Genomic DNA, 26,058 nt, shown 5'->3' on the forward strand with positions numbered 1-26,058 from the left:
GTAAAATATAAACAATAGTTTAAGTCCCTCTAAAGAGCTTTAACAGAAAAAAGTCCTCCCGATTGAACACGCAACACCTCATCTCAAGCTTGTCGACTCTTACTGCAAGTGTAAGTAATCTGTTTTCTAATTTTAAATGACAGAAGTTTTTGGTCTGGTCCCTTTATGTTCCTTCCTATAAAATACCTTTGCTCCATTTTATTACTAGAAAAGAAATGGGTTAGACAGATTGGTTCATGAGTCAAATTAGGTACAAATATTCACCCAAATGCACTGCCTCTCCCATTGTGCTCTTCCCAAAGCCATGTCTGGCCAGGGCTATAGATGAGGCCTGGAGAGTCTAGGCCAAGATAAACCTCATCATACACACTGGAGCCCAAGCAGCTGAGTGCACACACAGTCTTCACACGAAAGACAGCAATAGTCCTTCCAAGTCTCACAAGTTCCTGAGATACTTGGCAAGAGGACTTGTCACGCAAACCTTCCCACCACTGAAAAATGTTTATTAAATGTCCAGTCTTTGAGAGAGGGTTTGTACCAAAGGTAATCTTTAACTTGTGGGTATACATATTTTGAAGCAAGTAACTTCATTTTTGGACCCACTGCCCTCAAGTCAAGGATGTAGCAGAATTGTGGCAAGGAAGCTGGCTTCATCTAAAATTCCTGCCATGTGTTGGCTACTGTTTGAGTGCTTCACAATCGCTCCTACCCTAGCAGGAAAAGCACTCTGACAAAGAATTCCTGTAACCGATTCCCCCTTGCGTCCTTAGGCCTCACAATCATCTACCGGGGGAGATAGCATGCCACCAGAATGTCACAGAGAGGCACTATAACCATTGCTTTGTTCTGGGGCTTTTTGAAAGAGCAGAGATATGAGGACCTCAGGGAAAAAGATAAAACAATCATACAAAGAAGCCAAATGTTTATTAGCCATCTCATGTAATTCAACTTTTTGGCTTTAATAAGAAATCATCTCTCTATTAAACTGAATTACCTTCAAAGAGTGTGCTTTCAGAAATCAACTCCAGGCTACAAAAAGGTCGTTCAGTTTGTACCAGTCATTTTCTCTACAAGACCGTCTGATCACTATGTGTGTCCTCAGAGGTGCTGAGTCGAGAAGAGGCGCTGGGGAGCATAATCTGTTAGACGGAATAGAAACCCCAGAGCTTTTATCATGATACAGCTGAGAAATGAACTGACATGTGGGCAACCCCATGGATGCAGAGGGAAGGCTTAGGCAAATCCCATCTTCACAATAGGAAAAATCACCTTTATTTCCCTTGGAGAGTTTCCTGATTTGAGCTCAGGACTCATCTAGACAAAGTGAGTAAAGCAGGAAAAACTAATAAGCACAGCAGCCAACTGGGAGGAGACGTGCTAGAGAGAGAATTCCTTTCCTGGCACTGCGTGCTGCTTTCTGCTCTGCTTCTAAAAGGCTCCCAAGAAGATAATACTTCACTGGAATGTAATCTACCTTGTTCCACTTTCGAGAAATTGGGGGTGATGACTGGGGAGGTGGGAGCACTGGTTAGGTCAGGAATTGTCTCAGCCCGTCTTGTCAGCAGTTCTTCACTGAAATGTCTCCATCCACAGGACTAGTGTAAGTAAAACAGACCGAGAACATCATGGTTAAAACAATATGGTAGGAAAAACAAGGGACCAGTCATCAAGAGGCTCAATTCTCAGAAGAATGTAAAACAGAGACTAAGAGTGGAGGGAAGAAGGATTCCAAAAGAATGTGGTCTAGGAATAGATCACAGAGGGGCCGTGAACCTCGACCGGAAGATCTTCAGAGTCTGGTCACATGAGTGAGGAGGGTAGAAGGAATAGAAGGGACAATGCAAGAGGATGTGGCTTATTAGGGAACGTGGGAGGCCCACTGAATCCTGAAGAGCATCTGACCATGACTCACCACACTCAATGCCCAGTGTTTTTAACTTGAGGGTGGACCATCTGTGCCTGCTGCAACCATTCTCCTAGGCTTCCCATCGCAGAGAAGGATCTGCAGAGCCATTTTCATCTTTAAGAGCCAATTGAGAGGCTTGAGTGAGGCCTCTGGTCTTGCCTAGGAAAAAAGAGCTTAGAGATTTGCCAGCTGAAGTGTGTGTTATTAGTGACTGAGTGGCAAATGTCTGGGGCAGTTTGAGTGGATAGCCCCAGTATCTTTATCTAAAATGAACTGATGGGGGACAGATTACAATCCTCGAAAAAGAGAACACACCCCTGGCATTGGCTGTACCAGGCTGGAAGTCGGAGGCTCAGTTCTAGCACCCGCTTCCCTTTTAACATAAGACTTGGTGGTGTACGTCTAAAGGAAACGCTCTGCTGTGTTGCCATGCCGACCACCAATCCCAGCTTTCCCACCAGGCAGGGGACCGAGGTCAGTGTTGCACAGGTGACAGGGGAAAGAGGGAACACACATTCGCTAGAAGGGTGAACAGAAATCATTTATCTAAACAGAATAATAGAAATGAACAAAAACCTTTTAAAACAATCACAAAATTTACAAATAAATTGATACAAAATAAATAGGAGAGATTGTAAATCTACAACATCATTTGAATTATAAAATGCGTTCATTATGACAATCAGCTCACGAAACCGATACATGTCATTTGTGCTTATTTAGGTTTATATACACAGCTCTGGATACTGTGTTCAGAAAACTTCACTGCTACAAAGCATGAAATGTACACTATGATACAGTGAGTAAAGGCTAAGGAGGATGGAAATCAGACTCAAAGCAGGGTCTTATTTGAGGCGCCAAGGCAGCGTTGGCATTGGGCCTCAAAACCAAGAAAAGGCATATTAGAAGCCCAGGTGGGCAGGCAGCTTCCATGGTCCAGAGAGATGGATTCTGCAGTCCAAGGTGGGAATTAGAGACCATCACTGTTGTGGGACCAGGCCACCAACCTGGCTTGGGAGTGTGGGAGTGAGGAAGGAGGCTGTGGCCTCACAGCCACGCTGTACCATTACCCAGAGAATAGACCCAGTCACCAGGAAACCACCTCTAAAGTATTTCACGGAGGTACTTGAGAGGCCCTGCCGTGAAGTAAAGACCTGCCTCCATCCTCATCTCAAACACCTGCCATCAGGAATAGAGGTGGGCCCAACTCAAACACCTGCCATCAGGAATAGAGGTGGGCCCAATAACAGGGGCCAGGACACTAGGACCAACGTAAGAGCAGCAACCTGTTTAAGACAAAAGCAAAACCGCTCCTTCTCACCCACTTTAAAAGACAACAGAACCCTAGGCTCCATGGATGAGGGGCTCCAGAACAGATCTCATCTTAGTCATAGACGATGTACTAACAGTAGAGGCATATGTACATAATAAATAATAATATAAAATAAAGCATATACATTTGTGGACTTAAAAGGACTCCAGAAACAAGAAAAGTCAACGGACTGACACACTCCACCTTCACAGTAGACTTTAGACATGGGGAGTAATGAATCAGGAGTGAGGCTGGGGCTCTCTGGGGAACAAGAGTCCTGAGGCCTTACTTTTCTCCCTCTCGCTTCTGCTCTGGGAGCCTGAAACCAGCTGTTTATATCCAAGGGGCCTGGGTCTCCAACAAAAAGGGCAGGCACTCAAGGCCCACCAGGTCCATTTGATAGTTCTCTCCAGGGTGAGTCTGAAGAGGAAGCCGGCCCCAAAAGAAATCACTTCTCGAGTGAATCCATGTTGGTCAGATGTGGGCAAATGCTGGAAGATACCCTGCCAAGTGAGGCAAAACAATACTCCCAGTCATTCTTCCAATTCGTTTATGTTTAACACCCAGTGGGTGTGGAAACTTGAAAATGGACTCACTCAAGTCTTATAGTACGTGTTGGCTCTGTGTACATATAAACCTCGGCATACAAACTCCTAGAACTTTACTCTCTTGCCATTTAGAACCTTTGTTTCCATGTTGCTTCAAGTACAGCCTGATACTTAAACCAATTCTTCTGAGATGACCTCAGTGGCTCTAACCCATACAGTGAGAAAGCTTACTTGAGCCGAGACAACCGCAAAGGTCTGAAGAGCGAAGAAGGTCCCCAGCCCAAGACAGTGGGAGGAAAGCTGCTCTGAGCTCTGCAGCTGCTGTGAACTGCCATCTTCCTCCTGCCCTTAGGGCTGACCAGGGGCTCTGGCATCTTCAGGCAGGGCAGAAGGAGAAGCAGCACGTAAGCACTCCCTGCAGGAAGGGTGCCCACGCGTGCCGGAGGAGGAAGGCCCACTGCCACAGCCTTGAGCAAGCTTGGTGCGGGTGCCCCGCACGTCCGCAAACCGAGGCAAATGAACAAACATCATCCTAGAACCCTCCGAACTCATCTCTCCTATCAGCCCACGCAAATACAAAAGAAACGTGGAAAGATAAAGATTTGCAAATGGCCCTGAGGTATAAAAATCCACTGAGTAGGTTGCTCACTGATCCATTTACATGGGAAAAGTTTCTGAATCCCCAGATCACTTCCATATTGAACTCTCTAAATCCCTCCTAATTCTGGGCTAACCTGCAACCCACCAAGATGCCCTTGCTGGACAGAAGCACCACTAGTCCAGAGGCTGGAATAGAACCGCACCTGACCCAGGACAAGAGCCTCAGAAGCCTCCGCTCCCTGAACTGCCAGCTCAGCCTCGCGGTCTTCAACGCTCCGCAAGAAAAACATCTCCGGGATCAAAGCTGAGAGGGGAACAGTTCCTGCTCTCCTGCTAGCAAGGAGCTTGTGTCATGTGACATGCACAAGCCAACCCTCCCTGGTGGCCTCCTGCTTAGAATCCCAGGGAACAAGGTGAGCACCTTCCTGTGCCAGCCCAGGTGAGTCCTCTGCCTGGGCCGGGCCCTGGGGAACACTGGAGGAATCCTGCTCTCCTGGCCCAGGCAAGGCAAAGATGGTCAGATCCCTGGCTGGTTTTTCAGAAGATGACAGGGTTGGGTTTTGTTTTTGTTTTTGACCAGCCAGGACACAGGTTCAATTGGCCAGGGCCTACTTAGGTCTGCTCCTCAACCTGAGGTAATTTGAGGACAGAAGTTCATGGTCCCTGCTAAGCCCAAATTCCCGTTGCTTCATTTCCTAAGGGAAATGCAATTCTACTTGTATCTAGCACTGTTTTCCTAGACTTGGAAAAGCTGGACCTTTAGTTGTGTGGTACTGGGGATAGCACAAGTAAATATATTCACAGTTAATGTTCCATATTAGTGTGAAGTTTTGCATTCAACATTTGCACAAAAGCTCCTTGAAATATTAGAAAATGGCAAGATGCCCTACTCCTCCCACTTGGGGAAGACAACACTGTCAGCATGGGCACTGAGCTCTCTTCCAGAAGTGAGGTGAGGAAGGAGGGGAAAAAAGAGTTACATGGGGTGCCCTTTCACATTCAAATTATGTAAGAACCAAGGCTTAAGCTAGTTGATTAACATCTCAGTTTCCATGCACAAACCTTAAGGTTCTGTTTTCCTAAGAGTTTAAACATATGATTTTAGACTTGCCTGATGCACGTGAAACAGAGAATTAAAGGGAGGGAACCTCTAAAGCAGTAGGAAGAAAGTCTCCCTCATTTATGAAGAGAAAGCAGATTGTCCCAGGAACACTTGGATACTAGGAATCCAGTTCCAGGAGGAAGCTTCGGGATGCCAGAGTGGCTGCTTAGGAGAGGGGGAGGCCCTGTCTGGTCCCCCAGAGCCAGGGCTTGCAGCAGGGGCCACTGAAAAGAAGAGCGAGGCCCTGGCCTGACAACGGGGCTCCCACAGAATTCAGGACCCCGGGCCCTGTGTCTGCTCCGCAGCCCGCTCCCCACGCTTACGAAGCCAGCAGCCCTAGGAGAGGACGACCCACCAGTAGTGCCGAGGACGGGCCGCTGCACATCAAGACCTCAACTATTTGATGGTCTTTCTCTGCCTTGCTCTCATTTACTTTGTAGACATGAACCGCACAGACCTTCTCCAAATCATTCTCCTGCTGCCCCACAGAAGCCATGAGCCAGCATTTCTCCTTCAACAGCCTGAAGTTAGTTTCCAGAAGGAAAGTGGGGGGCCTGAAAGAGGAATCTGTCGCTCAGATACTGAGTGTTACCATCTGAAGGGTCTCGGGCCTTGCCCAAAGCAGATATAACTGTAGCCAGATGTTAGCCTTCATTCCTTCAGGGACCAGACGGGACTTATTTGGGACTCCCTGTTGTTATAAGCCAGTGTGAAAAATCAAAGGTAAAGAGTAGTTCATAGAAAATAAACACGAACTTGGGAGGCTAAGATTTCGTCCTCCAGGAGCCCTACTGCAAAGCCCCCCGTGCCAGCTCCTTTCTAGAGAGGACTTTTCAAAAAGCCACACACTGAGCAGGTAAGACAGTATGGAAACGTCAACCATTTCTCCCTGAAGTCAAGGAGCCAGCAGCTGGAATCCTCTCAAAAGGGCTTTAGGATTCACAGAGCAGCAGTGGGGCTCCAAAAAAGATCCAGCACAGTAACTGTGATCCCAGAGGCTCCTTCCAGGAGCAAGGCGCCCGGAGACGGACTGCGTGTGGAGAGGCAGATCAAAGCAGATAGGCCAGGGGAAGCCGACGGGAGAAGATCCGGGAGGCCAGAGGAACCACGGCTTGGCAGCCCGGCTGCACCAGACCACAGGGATGGCACTGCTGTCCCGGCCCAGAGCGTGGCGTGCTGGCTGGGGCAGAAGCCTCCTCCCCTAGCAAGGCCCGGGTTTCACTCTGTTACAGGGAACTCTCTCTCATTTCTGCACCCCCTACAGATAATCCCAGTTCCTGTGTCATGTCATACTGACGCTGTGCTCAGCTAGATGCATCTTAAGGAAGTGAGACCTTTACACTTGGATGGGTTTGTTTATAAAAGCAAATATCACAGTACAGGGTCCCACTAACGTCAAGCTCTGCGGTGGGAGCACCATCCCACGGTGCTCTGATTTGGGTGCCAGCAGCAGGCCACTCAGCCCCTTGAGGGGGCACCTGGTGACTTCTACCAGGTGAGACCAGTACTTCCCTCACTAAGGGGCACGGCACCTTCTGAGGAAGATGCTCCAGGACCAACATTCCAGGGGAAACACTGCGCCAGGTGCGCACATGACACTGGAGCCACCGAGCTGCTCACCGGGAGGCAAGCCCAGCGTGTTGCTGGTTCTTTCCCAACCGCAGCTCCCACCCGCCAGCCAGCGCGCAGCCTGGGGTGCACAGTCCTACCTGGAGGAAGGAGAAGAAACTGCCGCTTAGCCCCAGGGCTTCCCTTCGTGCAGTGAGACCCAGTGGAGAAGATGCTATCTTCTCACCTAGTGACTGGACGCAGCGAGGACTGACAGGTCTATACGAAAACTGTGGTCAGTAGGAAGTCATTTCAGTGTACGAATGTTGCCGACAAAATGCACATATCCCTTGGGTTAACACTTAAAACACAGATAAAAGAGTTAGGAATTCAGTCACTCAAGAAATACCTCCTGACATTAATTTCACTACACGTGATGAATTTGATAGTAAAATAAGACAGAGACACACATGAAATGGCCACAACACACATTTGGTTTCTGAATCCCTGTTTGGGGCCAAACTGACCCTGGCTGTATGGGCAGCCTCTCTGGCGTGGACCACGTCTGAGGTGGGAGACACAGAGGTCCTCAGGCGGGGACACAGCCACTGCTGGGCCCCGCGGGCCCAGGGACAGGGGAAGGGGGCAGGTGCCGGCAGTCCCCAGTGTTCCCTCCTTTAGACACATGGGCCTAGACGTGCCTTCTCGGCAGGGTGCACAGAGCACAGCTGGAAGGTCCGACTTCTTTTCTGACAATGACATACATCCCAGCGGGAAGGGCAGGAGCATGGACTCCACACCACGAGTTTACTCGAGGGCCCTGTGGAAGATTTCCATTTGGCATCTGTGTAGCAGCATCGTGGGTTAACAAGAGCAAGGACGGGGCGGTGGGTGACGGCGCTCTGTAAGCTGGGGCGGAAGAGGCCTGGCTGAGCTGGAGGCCCCAGGCTGTGGGAATGTTGGGGTGAAGCCACCTCGCCTCTTGCAAAGATAAACCATAGGTTTAAAATCCATTAACATTCATTTTGGTGATAAAAATTCCTTAGAGTGGGAGCAAAATCACATTCCAAGCAAACGTTAAACCTTTCTGAGGGAAAGGGACACCGTTAAACATTAACTTAAAACAACACTGAGCTCAGAGAGGCTGCAGGTCCCTGTGCAGGCTCTACCCTTCAGGGCCAACAGCCTGGGCAGGTCTGTGTCATTCATCCTTGAAGTTCGACAGCGACACCCACTGGGGCACAGAGGAAGGGTGCCCCTCCCTGGGGCGGGGGCCAAGGAAGGCCACTGGAGGGACAAATCCATCCTTCTAAGGTTACATCATGGGGTCACAGCAGAGTTCAGACAGAACAATTTAAAACTCTGCAAAAGACACTTTTTAAAAACATGATCTCGGAAAAAAATAAATCGCAACAATTTTCAACTTCATGCAAATCGAGGGAGGAGGAGAGTGGATAATGATAAAAGGTACAGCTGAAAAAATAAACATGATTCTATTTGAGCGGAAGAAATTCATCTCCATAATCTCGAATGCCACGCCCTGGCTGTCGATTTCACGTCTCCAGTTTCCATTCCTGCCCTCCCCGGCCTCCTCTGCTGCTTCCAGGAAGGGGACAAAGTCTTTGGTCTCAGGATGGTGCAGGATGCAGCATGGCACACAAGCGCACACTAATGGGATTCACGGTCAGACGCGGAGGCCGAGGCCGGTGCTCTAGATGGCGCCTTCGCTGTGCAGGCTGTGGTTGGCCTTGCTGTGCGTCACACAGTTCTGTTCATTGAGCAGGTTGGCCGTCTCGTCTGGCAACCCGTCGTGCAGCTCCGTAAGAGTCAATTCAATTTTAGTGTTTTCACTGTCTGAAGACTGAGGAGTTTTGTCCATCCGGGATGCCATCAAGGCATTTTGGTATTGCTGTCTTGAGATCTGAGGCCAGGAGATGGTACAGAAAACAAACCGAGATAGTTTATTTTTAGGCTCTCTTGTCTCCATATGGTATTTATTACACCTTACATCCCCCGAAGGGCCCCTAGCAGTTGCTCTAGAAGAAAACCATCCTTGAGTATAAACTGAGCCACTTTTTAAAGTTCAAGTTGATTCTAGTGAACAATTCACTTTTTGCTGATATATAATAAGCCATTTCCAAGTTCTGTCTCGACATTTCACAGAGACTAGAAAATGGCTTCCATCAGCTAAAGCTGGCTCATCCCCCCCAAAGCTATCTTTATTTCAGCCTAAGAAAAGAGCTCCGTCTCTTGTGAAGACCGGCTGGAAACGTTTACTCATTTTCTTACCCCCTCCAGCTCTCGTTCCCTGAAAAAGCCACATGTGACTTGGCAGCTCACTGGACAGAGCCAAGGAGACCGATGTTCTTCCCCAGCCAGAGTCAGGGCACAGGAGCTGGAGGCAGGGCACCCGCAAAATGACCGAGGCAGGCTCGGCGCAGAGGCCGCGGAGCCAAACGCTCTCGGTGGAAGCTGACCGCCGCCTGCCGGGCCCTGCCAAGCCGTTGTCTCCTCTTACCTTAACAAACTGGAGATCGGAGAGGGCTCGCACCGAGTAGTCCGGGATGTAGACTTGGAGGAACGAAGAGCTGAGCTGATTGTTGCTGCTCCCCAACGTCGGCGTTATCGCATCGATCCGGTCACTGCGACTGAGAGAGTCCGAGTGATTCAAGCCGCATGGGCGAGGAGGTGACTTGTTTTCACCTGGAAAAGGAGAAGAAACCCAACTGCCTTTTAAGTGAGGTAAATGCAACTCAAAGCTCTTTATTTTCCCAATAATAATGAATAGACAAGCTCAATCAACTTATGCCAGACGCCTCGGCCATGCAGCTCAGCTGCAGGGTCTCCTACAGCACGCTCACGGCTTCTCCTGCAACACGTTCCCGGCCCCCGTCCACGCCAACAGACCCAATCCTCCGAGTTTCCAAGAGCAAAGACCCCGTGGCTGCACACTGTGTCAGGAGCACAGGCCGGGGAGGTGAGGTCCGAGACACAGAAGCTACTTGATACGAAACATGGGCTGTAGGAAGGCAGCGCTGCATTATTTTGCCAGAAGCAAAAACAAAGGACTCTTGAACGTTCATAAATGAGTACATGTTTTTAAAGGGATCAAAACGCTTCTGTCTGCTTATACCATACCTGGCAGCCAAACCTGTTAACTTTGCCTCTGACCCCAGTAAAATCCCTGTCAGGCAGCCCGAGGACATCTCAGGATTGTTAAGAACCCTGGAAGACACCAAACCCTGAGACGGTTTGATTAGTCACCTTAGGTGCTGGGGGAGTCTTCAATGAGATCGACAGTACTCTTTCATTAAAACAAAGTGAAAGGAAATCCAGGTGAGCCTAAGTGTTGCTGCTTTTAGAGGCATGTTCACCATAGCTTCTAATAAATTTCATTAAAAATAAAACCCACACCCTCACCAGGGCTTCTTCCATTTTTGCTTCTCTAGTCAAACCTATTGCACAAATATCAACTGGGTGCCCACGCTGAATTGCACAACGTCACGGGATTGAAGGGGACCAATTCTCCCACCTGATGGTTGGCTCCTCTTTGCAATGTATCCCTGACTGGCTCTCAGCTGGTCCCACCCTTCAACTATCGGAAAGTCTGTCATCACACCCATCAAAATCTGCTTCCCCAACTTCACTCTCCTCCACTCTGTGGAGCTCTACTGAGTGCTTTCCATTCCTCTGCTACTTGGAATAGCCCTTAAAAGTCTGAAGATAGCTAAGTCTCTTCCTCTCCGGGCTAAATGATTCAACTGTTCACCTCACATGTTTTATCCCCCCCCCTTACCCCATCCTGACCATCATTGTCTGAGAGTCCATTCAGCAAACGTCCCTCTTTTCTTTTTTTTTTTAGGCCACGCCGTGCGGCATGCGGGATTCTTAGTTCCCCAACCAGGGATCAAACCCGTGCCTCTTGCATTGGGAGTGCAGTGTCTTAACCACTGGACCTCCAAGGAAGTCCCAGCAAAGTCCCTCTTAAAATATGACATGCAGAACAAAACATGGCAAGTACTCAAGGAACCTCATGTGGCGAGTCCCCTTTCTCCTAAAATTTTCATGTAACCACTTTCCCTACAATTTTCATGTCATGAACCAATTTTCCATTGTTAGTCAAAATTATACTCAATAGCAGTTCCTCTTGCTGCTTCCACTTATCTACGAGAACAAGGCAAATTAATTTATCAGATGTTTTCTATTTAGATGACCCAACTTTGATCAGATGACCCAACTTTGCTAAGCCTCAGAGTCCCTGTCTGTAAAAGGCGAACAGTAATAGCACCCACCTCATAAGGTCTTATGGAGATTCGAAATGAGATAAGGTATATAAAGTGCCTAGCACGGCGTCTGACACCCAGTAAGTGCCTGATAAAGGAGGCTTGTTAACATTATTATATTCTTTCCCATAAGTGTCATCCCAGACCTCTCCACCACGCGCCTACCCTCAGGATCAAGCTACTCTGTACTTGTGATAACTTCCCACAGGCGGATGGATGGAACAGTCTGTGAAACAAGGGATCCCACTGTATCCCTGGGCTTTAGCCCCAAATCTACAGATACTTCTGAAATGGTGTTCCCTTCGGTGGGTTACAATTTAAGGTTATAAAAACAAAACGTTTAAAGGGCAATTTTCTTACTGATCAGACCCTGTGCATGGCCAGATCGCCGTCTGAGGCCTTAGGCAGTGCTTCTCAATCTCCTGTTATTTTCTCCTGAGGAGGATTACAGGGCAATTTCTCTGGTCTCCCAAAGTATCTAGACTCCCAGTCAGCTTCCTCTCAACCCACTGCCCTCTGTTTTCTGAGAGATAAACCCTCTCCTTTGCCAGGAACCCGCTGCCTGGCATCACAGCCACAGTCTGGAGCAGCAGACCGTTTTCCAGGACCTCTTCTGCAACTCGACAGGAAGCAGCACAGTCACCTTTCATCGGCGTGTGGGGAGATGTGCGGGTCTTCATACCAAGGAGGACAAAGACTTTAAGTGGCCACCTCCCAGTGCAGGTCATGTTTTGTTGCCAAATTTATGTGCCAAGGTTTTATGACAATAATTATGAAAAAGACTTACAATTTTAATTCCTCTTATGCCTTCTCAGAATTGTTTTCTTTGTTTTTTGGTCTTGGCTTATTTCATTCATCCTACCTAGGGATGCTTTCATTTGCTAGTAAGCTAGAAAGACACAATAAAGAAACATTCCCAGCCTCCTCCCTGAGAGCCACCAGGCACCAAGTGGAACTGGCTGGAAATGAATGGTGTAGCTCAACCCCCATTCATCAGGTATCATATTACTGTAATGCCAGCACCTCGAAGGCCTGGACCCGCAAAGTGGATTTTCTCATTACTAGATCAGATGGAATGGGCAGAACTAAGAAATCTCTAAGTTCTACGGAAAAAGTAAGACACAAATGACATTTCCCTGAGCTTCGGCCAAAAGTCGCTTTACTTCAGCATCTGTGACATTTTAAATTGGTAGCAGATGCCAGCAAATAAAATAGGGAGGAAACAATACAAACATACACATAAATACATATTTATGTATACATCTATGTGTATACATGTATATTCTGTCAGCGGATTTGATTCAAATAGCCCCACGAGTAATATCTTATGCCCAAACACCCGCAATTTTTTTAAAGAGCAAAGACCTGAGGGAATATTAGCTTCTTTCTAAGACAAGTATTGCCTCCTTTGCCGAACATCCGCATTTTAAGAGTTTTGCAGAAGCAGGATTATGAAATGCAAATCTCATCAGTCAGATTTTAAAATATAAGCTGTACGGAACAAAATAAATACAGAAAAGTTGTACTACCAAATAGGAAAGCCCAGCAATTTTAATTAAAGAGAGATTAAACCTCTGCCTTTCTTTTTTAGCAGCTGGACATATTAGCCAGGCATGAGCATACTCTCCTGCAGGGCAATAATCAGCAGCTCGTTAGGAATGTGCACAGTACTAATTTCAAAACAAAGACAGCGAGACAGGAGAAGCGGGGCCACCTGCCCGAGGAAGGGTGGAAATACAAGTACCTCATTCACATGGATGCCACAAAAAGGACCAAAGAAACAGAGATTTGGGGGCCTCACCAAGAAAAGTTCATAGTCCTTCAGCCTTTTGGCTGAATGTGTTCTGCAGAAGAATCCTCGGGTTTGGGGCCTCTGCAAATTCCATGCACCGTGACTTTGCTGAGGTCACCAAAAGACCAAAGGGCAGCCTCGAAAATCCAAGGTCAGCAGTGTGGATGGGTCACGCAGGGAACCCATGTCAGACCCACTCTCCCCTTCCCAGTTTCAAGATACCCTTCCCATCTCCCAAACCCTTTGCGCATCTGTCGTGGGCTTATGCTGTCCTGGATAGCTCACTATTAGTCACAGAACCATGGAGTTTTAGAGCTCAAAGAAGAACTGAAAATGGCCTTGACCAAATAAAGGGAGCAGACCCGGCCAGCTGGGCTTTGGTAGGGTCAACGGAGGCAATCAGAATTATGAAAAGGAAACATGCAGAATTACCTGGAGAACCTGCTGCTAACAACTCTGTTCTGCTGACAACAAAGGTACGAGACAGGGACAAAGGAACTGAAAAATGGAGAAAAACAGGGTGAGACCATATCAAAAGGCAAGAAAGGAGCTCTCTGTAATCAGGCGACAGGACTGGATACCTGTTCTACCCATAGGAGCGTTCAGTTCCGGAAATGCAGAAGCCTATATGATATTATATAAATCACCTGAACACACACTGCTTTCCAGGAAGAGGAACACAGGGAGGCTGAAATCGGGAGAAATCCTACTCACATGCTTCTTTACTAACCTAGAAATCTCTTAAGCCAGTAATACCCCATTGCAGTTTATAGCTCAAAACATGCTCTCAAAGACTTCAATCACAGCTAGCCACGCAAAAGGGGAGCTTGATTCATCAGCTGCCCCGAGAGCATGACCCAAGCTGCCTGTGCCAGCACCTCGATACCTGTTCACAGCACAGCCTACAGCGTCCCTATCTGGGGCAAAAAATTATTCAATTCATTTACATTCTTAATTGGTCTGATTGTAACTTTGACCAGATGCTTTGAAATTTCACAGTATTCCATAGCAATTCAAAGTATTAGAGGAAGGTAAATAAAGAATATCATATACAGATTTCCTGGGAATGGCAGACCAGAGTCAATCAACATGCCCTACCAGGCAGGGGTCATATTTTCTGGGCAGGTTTTTTGTTTTGTTTTGTTTTTAACTTGAGGTATAATTGACAAATAACTGGGCCGGTCTTGATAACTGATTACTGTAGGGTCTTTCTAGGCAATCAACATTAATAAATAGAAACATTATCTTGGGATTACTGTACTTATCATTGCATCTCAATGAATATACAAAATCCCGAATCCTCAATGTAAAGTCAAGTAAAACGCTGGGCTTTGAAGTAAATAAGATGCCGTTAATGAAATTCCCTTCCGAGCATTTCCTACCACATTAGGTAGGAAACTGCAGCCCCACACACTTCCTATATGGAAGGCCTGCTCTTCAATTCCTTTCCTGAGTGTGATTTACCCTATATAAATCCATGGTTTAATATGAACTGGGCTAATATCTAGGGTTCAAGAACTAGTGATGCGTAAACATGTACAAGTCACTCCTCTAGCTGTCCTTTCAAAGCCGCCTTACGTACCTGACTCTGCCAACCTGGGGCGAACTGGAGGGTGGTTGCCAAGCAATAGTCACAATCTCAGCACATACTTGTGTTATACAAACATCTCCTCTTGTGCTTTAAAGGTGACAAAGTACTCATGTGAGTATCATCACATTCTATTCTTCTAACAGCCACAGGAGGTAACCTTATACCCTTTTCATAACGAGGAAGCCAAGGGCCTTTCTCAGTCAGATAACCCATAAGTGGAACTCAGGCTGTCTCCGAGGTCTTCTTGGCCTCGTTAAGAATCTCCCCGTCCTCTCAGTAGCAGTGAAAACAGAAGATCACCTTGAAGTTGACAGCAGACACCTACTAATTAAGTGGGGTTAGACAGGCTTTTGTTCACACTGGGTGCTAGACAATGGGGACACTGGCCCATGTGACTCAAAAACCTGCACCAGGATAGTGAGCAGATGCATCGGGGACAGGGGAGGTTTAGAAATGTCAGAGAATTCTTGACATTTCCCTGGCTTTCTAACTGTAACATCTCTGGGCACCTGAGACATTGTGTGGAGCAGTAGATGAGGACCAACGTCACAACACAGACTTGTCTGCAGGTGCCCCCTCCCCTTTTTGAGACTGGTTTTCAGAAGTGACAGCATTCTTTTAGGATCGGCTATTTTAAAGTTTGAGGTTTATAAAAGGTTATTTCCTAGCACAGCATGTCATTTGGTATTTTGGCCACAAGGTGGTACTGCAGCCCCTGTTTACCTGCCTGCCCTGTTCCAGCGGGGATAAGGTAGCAAAGCAAGTGGTGCAAAGAGGAACCATTCAAGTCCCATCCCAGAGGTGAGCCAAGTATCCGCGTCCATGTTCCTACTAGAACAGACACCGCTTTCTGGCATCTTGTGCTCAGAGCACTAGGTCGATACCCCGTGGCACACCCACCCTTAGTTGGCTGACTTAACTGGCCAGCTCTCTAGTTGAGAAGAGCCAGCTATAGGCAGTGGATATACATTAAAACCTCAACTACCCTCAGAAAAATGCAAATTAAAAAAAGTCCAAAAAAAAAATAAAAGTCCAGAATAGTTAACATCTAAAAGAGTCAACAGTTATCAAGTGATGGACGTGGAGCCACTGGAACCCCGGTCAGCACGGGCAGGAGTGTGACGGCCTCAGCCACCCTGGGAAACTGTGGGGCTGCAGCTATTAACGCCGACCCCGCCATTCTACTCCTACACATACACCCAACAGAAATGTCTTCACCAAAGGACGCGGACAGTGTGACAGACACACAATTCAGAGTAGTCCCCAAACAGGAAACTACCCCAGTGTCCATCTGCAGTGAAAAGAATAAATGCATTGCTGTATATTCATACCATGGAACACTGTACAGCAATGAGAAGAAACAGAGTATAAGCTCACACAGCAGTACAGATGAGTGTGACCAGGACAACACTGGGTAAAAGCCGCCAGACTCAATGCAATATGTCCTGTATAATTCCATTTACCTGAAGTTCAAAAAGAGGCAAAACTAGTCAATGCTTACAAGTCAAGACAGTGGTTACTTTGGGGAGATAGTGACTAAAGGGGAGGGTGGGGGGAGGGTTCTCTGGGGTTGGTGATGTGCTGTCTCTTGATCTGGGAGCTGGTTTACACAAGAGAGTTCAGTTTGTGAAAATTCATGGAGGTATATATGTATGATGTGAGCAGTATTTCTTGTATACATGATACACTTCAATAAAAAGTTCAAAAGTAAATAGGGTTAGCCAGCAGGTACAGAAAGATGACAATACAAGGGCATTACTTCCTAAAACCTAGCCCTGCCCTGAGGCTGAGAAGGAAACTCACCTGGGGAGGCTGTAAGGGCCATTACACCATAGTATGAAAAAGCACTGGCTTCAAACTTCATACCTTCTTTCCCAGCTTCTACTTCCACTTTCCCCTGTGAAAAGAAAAAAGGGAGCACGTTCAGTCCAATTACATGAATTTCTTTGCAAACTCTATGCAAGATTTAGTCCTTCCTCAGATTTTTGTCTAAACTCCTTTCCCAACAATCTCAAGGAAGTAAAAAAAAAGCCTCAGATAATCTTTCCCACTTAGATGGAGGAGAGGGTTAATTCATCTTAAATATGAAAAATTGGATTTAGCTGGAGATGCAGAGGTGAAAGCAGTGTGATGTTTAATTTCCACGAGTCCACTCAATATTTCTCAGCATCCCAGTCCGTGGGTTGAGAGTCCTCCCAGTAAGTGAAAGATGGGGCTCTTTTTCCACCCATGGGACAAACGCTGAGAAGGTGCTCAGTGACTGTCACCCAAGCAGTTCCACGGGAGCCTGAGTCAGAGCAGAGTCAGGGTCAAGGGCCAACATGGTTTGTCACCATGAAACAGGGAGGACTAAACCGGCTCCCAGCGGCGGAACTCCCTCTTATCTCCCTAGCATGGGTCCTGACCAACTGAGCAGACACGTCGCAGGCCAATCCCTGGTCATCCAGACACTCCAGAGGCACTGGGACACCATGGTACTTCTCGGCAAAGCACCTTAAGTAATCTCGTTCCATCAGGACAAAACCTCTTCTAAGGTTCTCCCTTTTCTTTCCTTCCTCTAACTTGACTACAACGTCTTCCCTCTCATCATTTCCTCTGGGACACACTGTGCCTTATTCATCCCTCTAGCCTTACGGTTCACCATAATCCTTTTCCGGGCTATTGGAAAACCCTCATAAGCAAGTTGCATTCCAGATTTCCAAGTCAAGGATCAGAACAGCACTTGCTCACCTTGCCTATAATTATTGCCTCTCTAGTAGGAGGATACGTTTATGGTACATCCTTTACTATGGGTAAACAAAAATTAAGCTACCATTTATTGAAGAGAAACTGTGCTGACAATTCAGTGCTTATGAATCCATTTTAATGCTCACAACTCTAGGAAGCAGACACAATTACCACCCTCTTATAAATCAGGAGAGCAGGGCTCAGAAAGATGAAGTAACCGAAGAACAAACTCTTCACCAGGTGGCTACACTGTGCCACCTACGAACGCAAACTCCATCATTGTGATCACTCCCTATTATTCTAAACCAATTCCCAGTTATGGAAGCCCTTTCTCAAAACCCTTCTTCAGAAAACGATCTGTTGTCTCTCTTTTGGGTTTTCCTTCATTCAATGGAAAATATCAGTTTTATCAATCTCCAAGCAATTCTCTTGCTATAATATAAAATCAACCTGCAAACCAACAGGCACTAAAAACCCTGACCATGTAGGGTCCTCAGGAGAGGCTGTGCAGCCTTGTGAGAAGACAGCCCTTGCTCCTCCAAGAGCATACAATGCAGAAAAGGGGAGAGCACACAGTCCAGAAAAGGGGAGAGCACATGAAACTCAACGATGCAAGGCAATAAACAAAAATTCTTCCTGTTCTTGTATAAAGATAAATTTTATACAGGAAGGAAAACCTGAGGAGTAAGATTTGAGTCAAGGGAAGGGAACAGTGTTGAGGAAGGTCAGAGGTGGGTGACAGCAGACTTCCAGGCTCAGTGGGTTTGCCAGGAAAGAAGGGGAGATGGGTTTGGAAAAGCAGTTTGGTGAGCAGGTCAGACTGCAGAGCTCCTTGAAGGATGGGCTAATGAGGTCAGGTTCTTGAGCAGAGGAATACGGTTTCAGGAAGATCAAGTCTAGACGTACACGAGAGCAGTAACCACAGGACTGGAGAAAGATCACTATGAGAGGAGCTACGGATAAGGAATCAACATAATTTGGTGAAACCGTAAGGGAGAAAGAAGCGCAAGGAGGGGAGGGGCGTCAATAATCACAAGAGAAGTTTGCTCCGAGCGACTTGAAGAACGGGGACCCCATGAGTGGAGATGGAAATGTTGGGAAGGGGATGCATCAGTGATGGGGGCCAGGAAGAGGGGACGAATTCCCTCTAAGAAAACAAGACCTTTTGAAGAGTCCATCAAAAAGGCTGAAATGGAAGGACGAAGGTCAGGGAAAAGGTCAGAACTGGAGATGGGGGTCTGAGAGAGGAGAAGAGAAAATGAGGAATTACAGCCCTTGACTGGGAGTAGGAGGAGAAAAAGAAACAAATATGGGACCAAAGGGAAAACGGATATGAGTAGAACCGGACAACTGTTGTCACCACAGAAGCTGGGAGAGGGAAGTACCTCAGAGTAAAAGGATGGTCAGAGGGCCACTGAGGAGGGAGCCATTGTGGCCTCAGGGAGTCTTTTCCTGAAGAAATCAGACTGTGGAAGGGAAGGGAGGGCAAGAGGGACAAAGCACAGGCAGCAGGGCCGCAGGGGAGCTGGCAGCAGCCTTGGGGTCAAATGAGGCCTGTTTAGGATTAGGCAAATTGGGGCAGAAAGGGGGGAAAGTTAGTGGAGAGAGAAGGTGGGAACTCAGGGAGCAAAAGCCAAAAGCTGGTGGGAAAGAATGGGATGTAGGGTCCCTAAGAGAGGGGGGCAGGGACACAATATTCAGAGACGATGAGCAGCAGAAATGGAGGTGCCCGCTGTGTATACCTTCAGTTACTTATCCATTTCTTCATGGACTAATCCCTGATTTTGTATCAGAGAGCTAGGATGTACGTATACGCTAACTGAAAATGTCTGCCTCAGTGACTGTAAGCTCGGAAGTGTCTGTAGGACCGTCATGTAACCTGCATTTCTACGCAGAGAATCAGGAGGAAGGATCAAATGCCGCAGAGCCTCGTATCGCTTCTATGGCTCTCCTGTTGATCTGGATCCTTTAATTTTTTTTTTTTTTTTTTTTTTTAAACAAGCTACAGGGCCTTCTTGTTCCATGTCCCTGCAAATGGGTGGCAGCTCTGGAACCTCTGTGCACCCTGGCCTCTCAAGAGACTCCCCCAGCAGCTGTGAGTCTGCAAATTAAATTAGGACAGCTGCTCGAAGATCTGCAGCCCCTCAGCTGATCTCTCCCTGCCCCCCAAGACAGGCCAGCAGGTGGTGGAGAGGATCCGCTATCTTTCTTCTGGAGTCTAGATCCATCAGATTACAGGCAGGCGTACTAGGTCAGTGGTTCCCAGCTGCTTGGATTCCAAGAACTAGGAAAATCCATCTTCCTTTCAGAAACAGAGAGAGGGTTGCCACATTTTTATTTCATAAAATAAAGATATTTTTAAAACACAGCTATCTACTGCGACCATCATTCCACAAAAGCCCAGACATTTTAACCCCCAAAATATAGAAAATATATAATTTCAGAATAACAGGTCTTTAAGCCGAATACACACAGCTTTATGAAGAACTCACTGCAACTGTTTTTATTTTTCTCATTTTGCCTCAAACTGGCGAAAACTTTGCCAAGTATCAGCATTTAGGAACCACTGCACTAGACTAATTTTGCTGCAGTTATAAAACTGCAGTAAAGGAGAGGAGACCTGTGGTTCTCTCAGTTCTAACATCCTGTGATTCTACAATTCCAAAAGTTTAAAAAACTGCCCAGCCCTATCTCCTTCTCTAGAGGACTGAAGCTTTCCTGGTAGGCAAGTTTCAGAAACATCCAGTGAACACATTATTTTTTACTCATCTATGTGTGTCAGCGTCTCAAAGAAGTGACCATTTTCGAGTAAACCTACCAGTACACAAAGCAGGGCTACCCCATAAGGAAACGGCTTGCCTAGCCCAAGTTCAATCAGGTGTCTTCTCAGAAAATAGATTTCTTCCATATAGGGAAGGAGCTCCGTATCAATTTTACTTTTGAAACATTCACGAATTTGCTTTAGTCTAGTATATCACCAAAAAAAAAAAAAAAAAAATCGAGACAGGACAGACTCCCAAAGGAAGCCAGGGCTTCATGTTGGTAAACTGACAAAACTGGAAGACAGCCTCACTGTCCCAGGCAAAGCTGGCTCCCCGAGTAAAGTTACTACTACAGAATCCTACCTTCCTTTGGAAAAAGGTATTAGACAACTCTTTTCAAAGTTTCTAAGCATCCACAAAGTAACCAGCAGTCACGTGCTGTACCTGGCCTCAAGGCAGAAGCCTAAGCGATCCTCGTTGGCACAAACTAGATCAAGCGCTCAGTGGAAGCCGTGGACTCAAGGCTGAAGACCCTCAGATCCCACACGCTGAGCATCTACTTGGTCTCCTGCTCACTCTGGAATTGAGTTCTTTTTTAATTTTGTTTTTGTTTTTTAAATCACCATCACAAAATAGGGTTTGACACCTAAAAGGAGGTAATGAAATGCCAGGGGCACAAGTGCTAGGTTGTGTTCACCAGCACTGCCCAGTAAGAGGGGGTGCACCACCCAGACATCCTCTAGCAACATTTTTCAATCTGCAGTCCACAGATGTAGTCCTAGGACTCAGCAAGTTTGCTTCATAAACACTTAAATTAAAAAAAAATTTTTTTTGACAGTCAAAAATTAATTTACATATATTTCAGGCTATCTGGTTGACCACCTTCTAACCAAGTGCTGCCACCAGATGTCAGTGGCAGCATTTGCCTTAGTGCTCAAATCTGTTAAGTTGTTCTTACTACGTGAATCATCCTGGCTAACGCCTGCTACTCAACCAACTGGGAGCTTGTTAGAAATGAAGCATTTCGGACTCCACCCTAGACGTACTGAATCCCCAAGGGATTCCCAAGCACACTGAAGTGTGAGAAGCACTGAGCCAAAGAGAAAGGAACAGGGGAGGACTAAACGTACAAATAATCCGGTCACACCCAGTGGAGGCCAAATAACAATACAACATACTGTACAAACGTACAGAGTAGCTCAAACTGAGCACAGGGCTGGAGGGTGCCATCCTTGCCAGGCACACAGGGACCTAAGTGTGCTGAATGCAAGAGCCAGCGCCAGAGCTCCCTGCTACCATCCTGCGACCAGTGGTACTTTCCTATCAGCCAAACAGTGTCATTTACACATTTAAAATACTAATTACAAACTTGTTTTCTTTATTGTTCTATGTAAGAGTTCTCAGCTCAAAGGGTTCAAAAGGAGCTCATGCCAGTTTTATATTTATACGTATTTAACTTTTAAAAAATAGAGGCAACACTAGGTATCTAAATAATTTTTTTCTGTAACATGGCTGTGTTATCTGTACACAACTCAAAAGTGAGGAAACATTATTCACTGGGACACGGAGACCCTGCAACTCAAAACTCCTTGAGAAGGTTTGGTATTGAAGGCTTCAATTCTCTCCCAATAACAAGTGAAATGATATTAAATATTGTCAAAGGCTGTTTAGTTCTAAGATGCTACCTGCCACCTCCACAAAAGAACAGATTTCACTCCGTAGGGAAAAACCCTTTCAAATCTATGTCAGAAGCCCTAAAGGAAAAGAGTGGATGGGGCAATTGAACAACAAAACATCTGGGGCATGAAATCAACAAAAATTAACCCCAGAAAAAAAAGCATCCCTCTTTCCATTGATTACATAATTGGTAAAGAAAAAAGCTATTCCTCTTGTTTTCTTATTATTCTTTATATTTACTAAAATCATAACCTAATTACATGTTGTGTAAGAACAATGATATCTTTTTTATCTGCTTAGACATTTTACTCCCCAAAGGACCAATAAATACTTCACTGTAAAATATCAACTATCTATATTAGAAAAATGGTTTATAATAGTTATAATTACAGGCACACTATCTTTTTTGACATATTTTTGTACATGCTTTCTACTTCTTTTATGACCACACTGAAATTTATTTCCACACTGAAATTTGATTAGCTTAGACATATGGACTATTTCTACTACTTTAATTATAATTGATAGATTTATTTGCTATAAATCTATTTGCATAAAAAGCTTTATAAAAAATGATTTCTTGAAATGCATGTATATGAGGGGTTTTATATATTTATTCCCAAAAGGAAGCTGCCAGTTTAAGCATGTGATTGGTTTACAGCACTTTTTCCTTTTTGTTCACTGTTCATCATGGATTTTTACAAAGATTTTTTGTTTTTGGTTTGTTTTAGAAATCGAGAATGGATGCTTAATTTTGTCCTGATATCTATTGATTTAAGCATAGGGATTTTTTCCTTTACTGCTTCCCTAATTAACACGGCATATTTTAGTTTTGTTGTCCTTCTATTAAACTAGCCCTGAATACCTAAACTAATCCTAATTCAGTCACAGTCACAGTGAATAGCTCTTTCGGTCCATTATTGGTCTCTAACTGCTACCTTTTTATTTAGGAATTCTCCATCAATGTGGACAAGTGAGACTGGTCCAGAACATTATCAGACTTTAGACTAGGCCATACTGTCGTAAAGAATGCGTTTAACTATCAAATCATCTGGTTCTATTTGTACAATACAGAAATCGAGTTCTTTAGAGTCTCAATTTTTTTTTTTTTTTCCAAGCAATTCCTTTGATTCTAGCTGCTTTTCTGGGGGGAAGGGAGAACTTCTAGTTTTCTTTTTTCTCTTATCACATTAATTATGCAAATAGAATAATGATTTTTTTTAATCTTTTAGAAGAACCAATCTTTATTTATGGGATGTAAAACGTTTTCATTTTAAAAGTTATTTTCATGACACTATTATTTAATTTGTTCTTTTTAGTTTGTTGCTTTGCTCTTTTTCTATTATAGAAAATCAGAGATATTTTTTTCTTATGTAAATACCTAGAGGAATAAAATTTTAAACTTCGACATACTGTGGATACGGTATTTATATTATTTAATAGTCTTTTATTCTATACCTTATGTATAAATCTTTGTAAGAGAATTGATTAGTTTTAAAATAGCTTAGTACTTTTCGATTATGCATTTTTATGTCTAATTTTATTTCATTATGATCTATGCAGGTAGTTTTATGAAATTTCTATCTTTCTGAATTTATTAGAATTTACATGTGACAGCGCAAATGACCAATTTTTATGAAGAAGTAACATAAAACTTTTTTTTTAAAGTGTATTTCCCTGGCTTTATATTTAATTTTCTTCAACTTGGTTAATTTTATTTACACAATTTAAAACTCTAACATTTTTTTTCTTGCTCTTTTATGATGGTGGAAAAAATTTTCCACCAAGATTATGTTCCTACCCATTCCTACTTTTATATGTGTATTCTGTTAAGTTATTAAAGACATGTAGAGCCAATAACGTTTTCTTTCACTATTTATTGTGCTTTTATCACAATACATTCTAGTTTAAAAATCTACTTTCTCAGATAAAACTTGAAAGTGCCTTTTTATTCATACGCAGTATGTGTCCCATAACCTATAGGATATTCTTTTAAGTAAGCTTACTTAAATGGTTTGCTTCGAATAAATTAGACTTTATTTCATCTAGGGTTTAAACTCAAAGTGACTGTTTCTAGTTATAATTGTATTCCAAACATGAATTACTTAATAAAAGAGTTTTTCTAGTGTCTGAAGACGGCAGCTCGCTGGCACTGGGGCCAGGAAGGGAAGCAGCTACAGCCGCTTTCCTCTGGTTTAATGCTCTTGAAATGCAGTAGAACATGCTCAATAACCTGGCATGAAATTCCAATGATGGATTAGTGATATTTTAGGGTGGAATAGACTCTGTAAATGGTGATGGCTATGCTAGACTGACAGGGTATTATGATATTTCATTTTGTCATACTCTGGGTACCTCAGGTAACTGCCTGGCCTTCAAGGACATGATTTTCACCAAACTCTACAGTCTGAATACCTCCATAAATCCTTGAAATCTTTATGAAAGTCCCATGATGGGGCTTCCCTGGTGGCGCAGTGGTTAAGAATCCGCCTGCCAATGCAGGGGACACGAATTCGAGCCCTGGTCTGGGAAGACCCCACATGCTGCGGAGCAACTAAGCCCGTGTGCCACAACTACTGAGCCTGCGCTCTAGAGCCCGTGAGCCACAACTACTGAGCCCACGAGCCACAACTACTGAAGCCCACGTGCCTAGAGCCCATGCTCCGCAACAAGAGAAGCCACCGCAATGAGAAGCTCGCACACCACATGGAAGAGTAGCCCCCGCTCGCTGCAACTAGAGAAAGCCCGCACGCAGTAACTAAGATCCAACACAGCCAAAAATAAATAAATAAAATAAATATTAAAAAAACTCCCATGACATCGTCAGTTCCAAGAACTTGTCACATTTGTAAAAATATTTAACATGACATAGGTATTCAAATATAGGTACATGGACATAAAAACCTTATCAAAAATATCTTTAAAGATTTACTTATAAAGTGACAAGAATTATGAAGTCCCTCTTCCATAAAATCTATTTTTAGATCCACCAGCCAGGAAATGGCTTTTTTACATACCAATAGAGCATTACTGAATCAGAATCCATAAACGCTAACTATATAAAAATTGACGATTGAAAGCCACAGAGTTTCTAATAGTACTGAAATTCACAATGTCAATCCTCAAAGTTCTAAATAAACTATCTTAAATGTCATTCAGTTTCTCTAGGTTTAAGGAATATTCACATCTAGATTTTAGGAGAAACATGAATGCCTTACTCCTTCGCTGTAGTAAATAAAATAAATTCCCAACCCCCTCAGAGTTTCAAGCTTGTCTATCCCCAGAGAAAAAGAAAAACAATTCAGGATTGAATGAGACTAAGGTTAGTAGAATAATCAGGGTACTGACTTAGAAAACCTGCAAACAGAAGTTTCCAAGAAACACTATATGAAAGCAGCATATACCTGGTTAATCCATAGACTTTTCTACAGTTCCTCACTTCTGCTTCCGGAATTCACTATACAGTCCAAACACAGGGCATGAACACAACACTTCCCAGAGTTTCTAACATCTAGACACATCTGATAAGAGTTATTTTCAGATAAAAAGAAACATCTTGATTCATTTAGATAATTGGGACTTGCTGGACTCAACGTAAATTGTAGCTGGGTCTACCAAGTGCTAATTATACTCTTATAAAGATCCCTCCAATTCTTACCTAGGAAGTAACCAAGAAACAGGAGAATGCTTAAGGGGCTAGTATTCTTATATTGAAATACACTCAGAATTCCTATAAAAGTAATTCTTCAATAAAGAGACCCAAGAAATCAATAAAACTAGCATGCTATTCATTGTACTATTCATCTTGGTCTCCAGGCCAAGAACTGTGCTCTACCACGTGAAACTGTGAGATAATAAGGGCCTCCTGTCAATCCAAGCACAAAAGCCCCTCTAGGGCCCTTAAGAGGGTTCAGAATGGATGGACCTTCTCACCTTATATAGTGGATTATGTTACAGTGAGAAGGAGGTAAGTTACCATTGCCATGAGACGCTGTGATTATCCCATCAGTTCCTCATTAAAACAGAAGCTGGTAGTAATCAGAAATAAAAACAATAATAAATGGATTATTTTGATGGCATTAAGGGAAGAGATCATAAGGCATCTCTAGGAAGCTGTGCAAGACCAAGTCCTAATGAGGGGCGGAAGAAATAAAAGATGATAAAAAGAAGACTCAAGGAACTCACAACACTTAAATTTCAAATGCCCAGC

The 26,058-nt window shown here is 44.7% G+C and overlaps 1 protein-coding gene across 5 annotated transcripts in view; it reads right to left on the bottom strand.

The window, feature by feature from the left end:
- CNNM2 (cyclin and CBS domain divalent metal cation transport mediator 2) overlaps positions 1-26,058 on the bottom strand; it is a 152,680-nt gene that overhangs the window by 5,626 nt on the left and 120,996 nt on the right. Inside the window, exons 5-11 of one of the 5 annotated variants that reach the window (XR_010935774.1) lie at positions 16,486-16,579; positions 13,524-13,589; positions 9,535-9,719; positions 7,178-8,937; positions 1,913-2,020; positions 1,475-1,595; positions 995-1,139 (exon numbers count right to left, since the gene is read on the bottom strand). Coding sequence is in view for 3 of the 5 variants with exons in the window: in XM_067709509.1 (XP_067565610.1) it covers positions 8,728-8,937; positions 9,535-9,719; positions 13,524-13,589; positions 16,486-16,579 (555 nt within the window). In the remaining 2 variants the exon portion in view is untranslated. The other 4 variants (XR_010935773.1, XM_067709509.1, XM_067709510.1 and 1 more) reach the window with 4 other exon arrangements.

The sequence above is a fragment of the Pseudorca crassidens genome, chromosome 16, assembly GCF_039906515.1.
Source record: "Pseudorca crassidens isolate mPseCra1 chromosome 16, mPseCra1.hap1, whole genome shotgun sequence".
NCBI lineage: Eukaryota > Metazoa > Chordata > Mammalia > Artiodactyla > Delphinidae > Pseudorca > Pseudorca crassidens.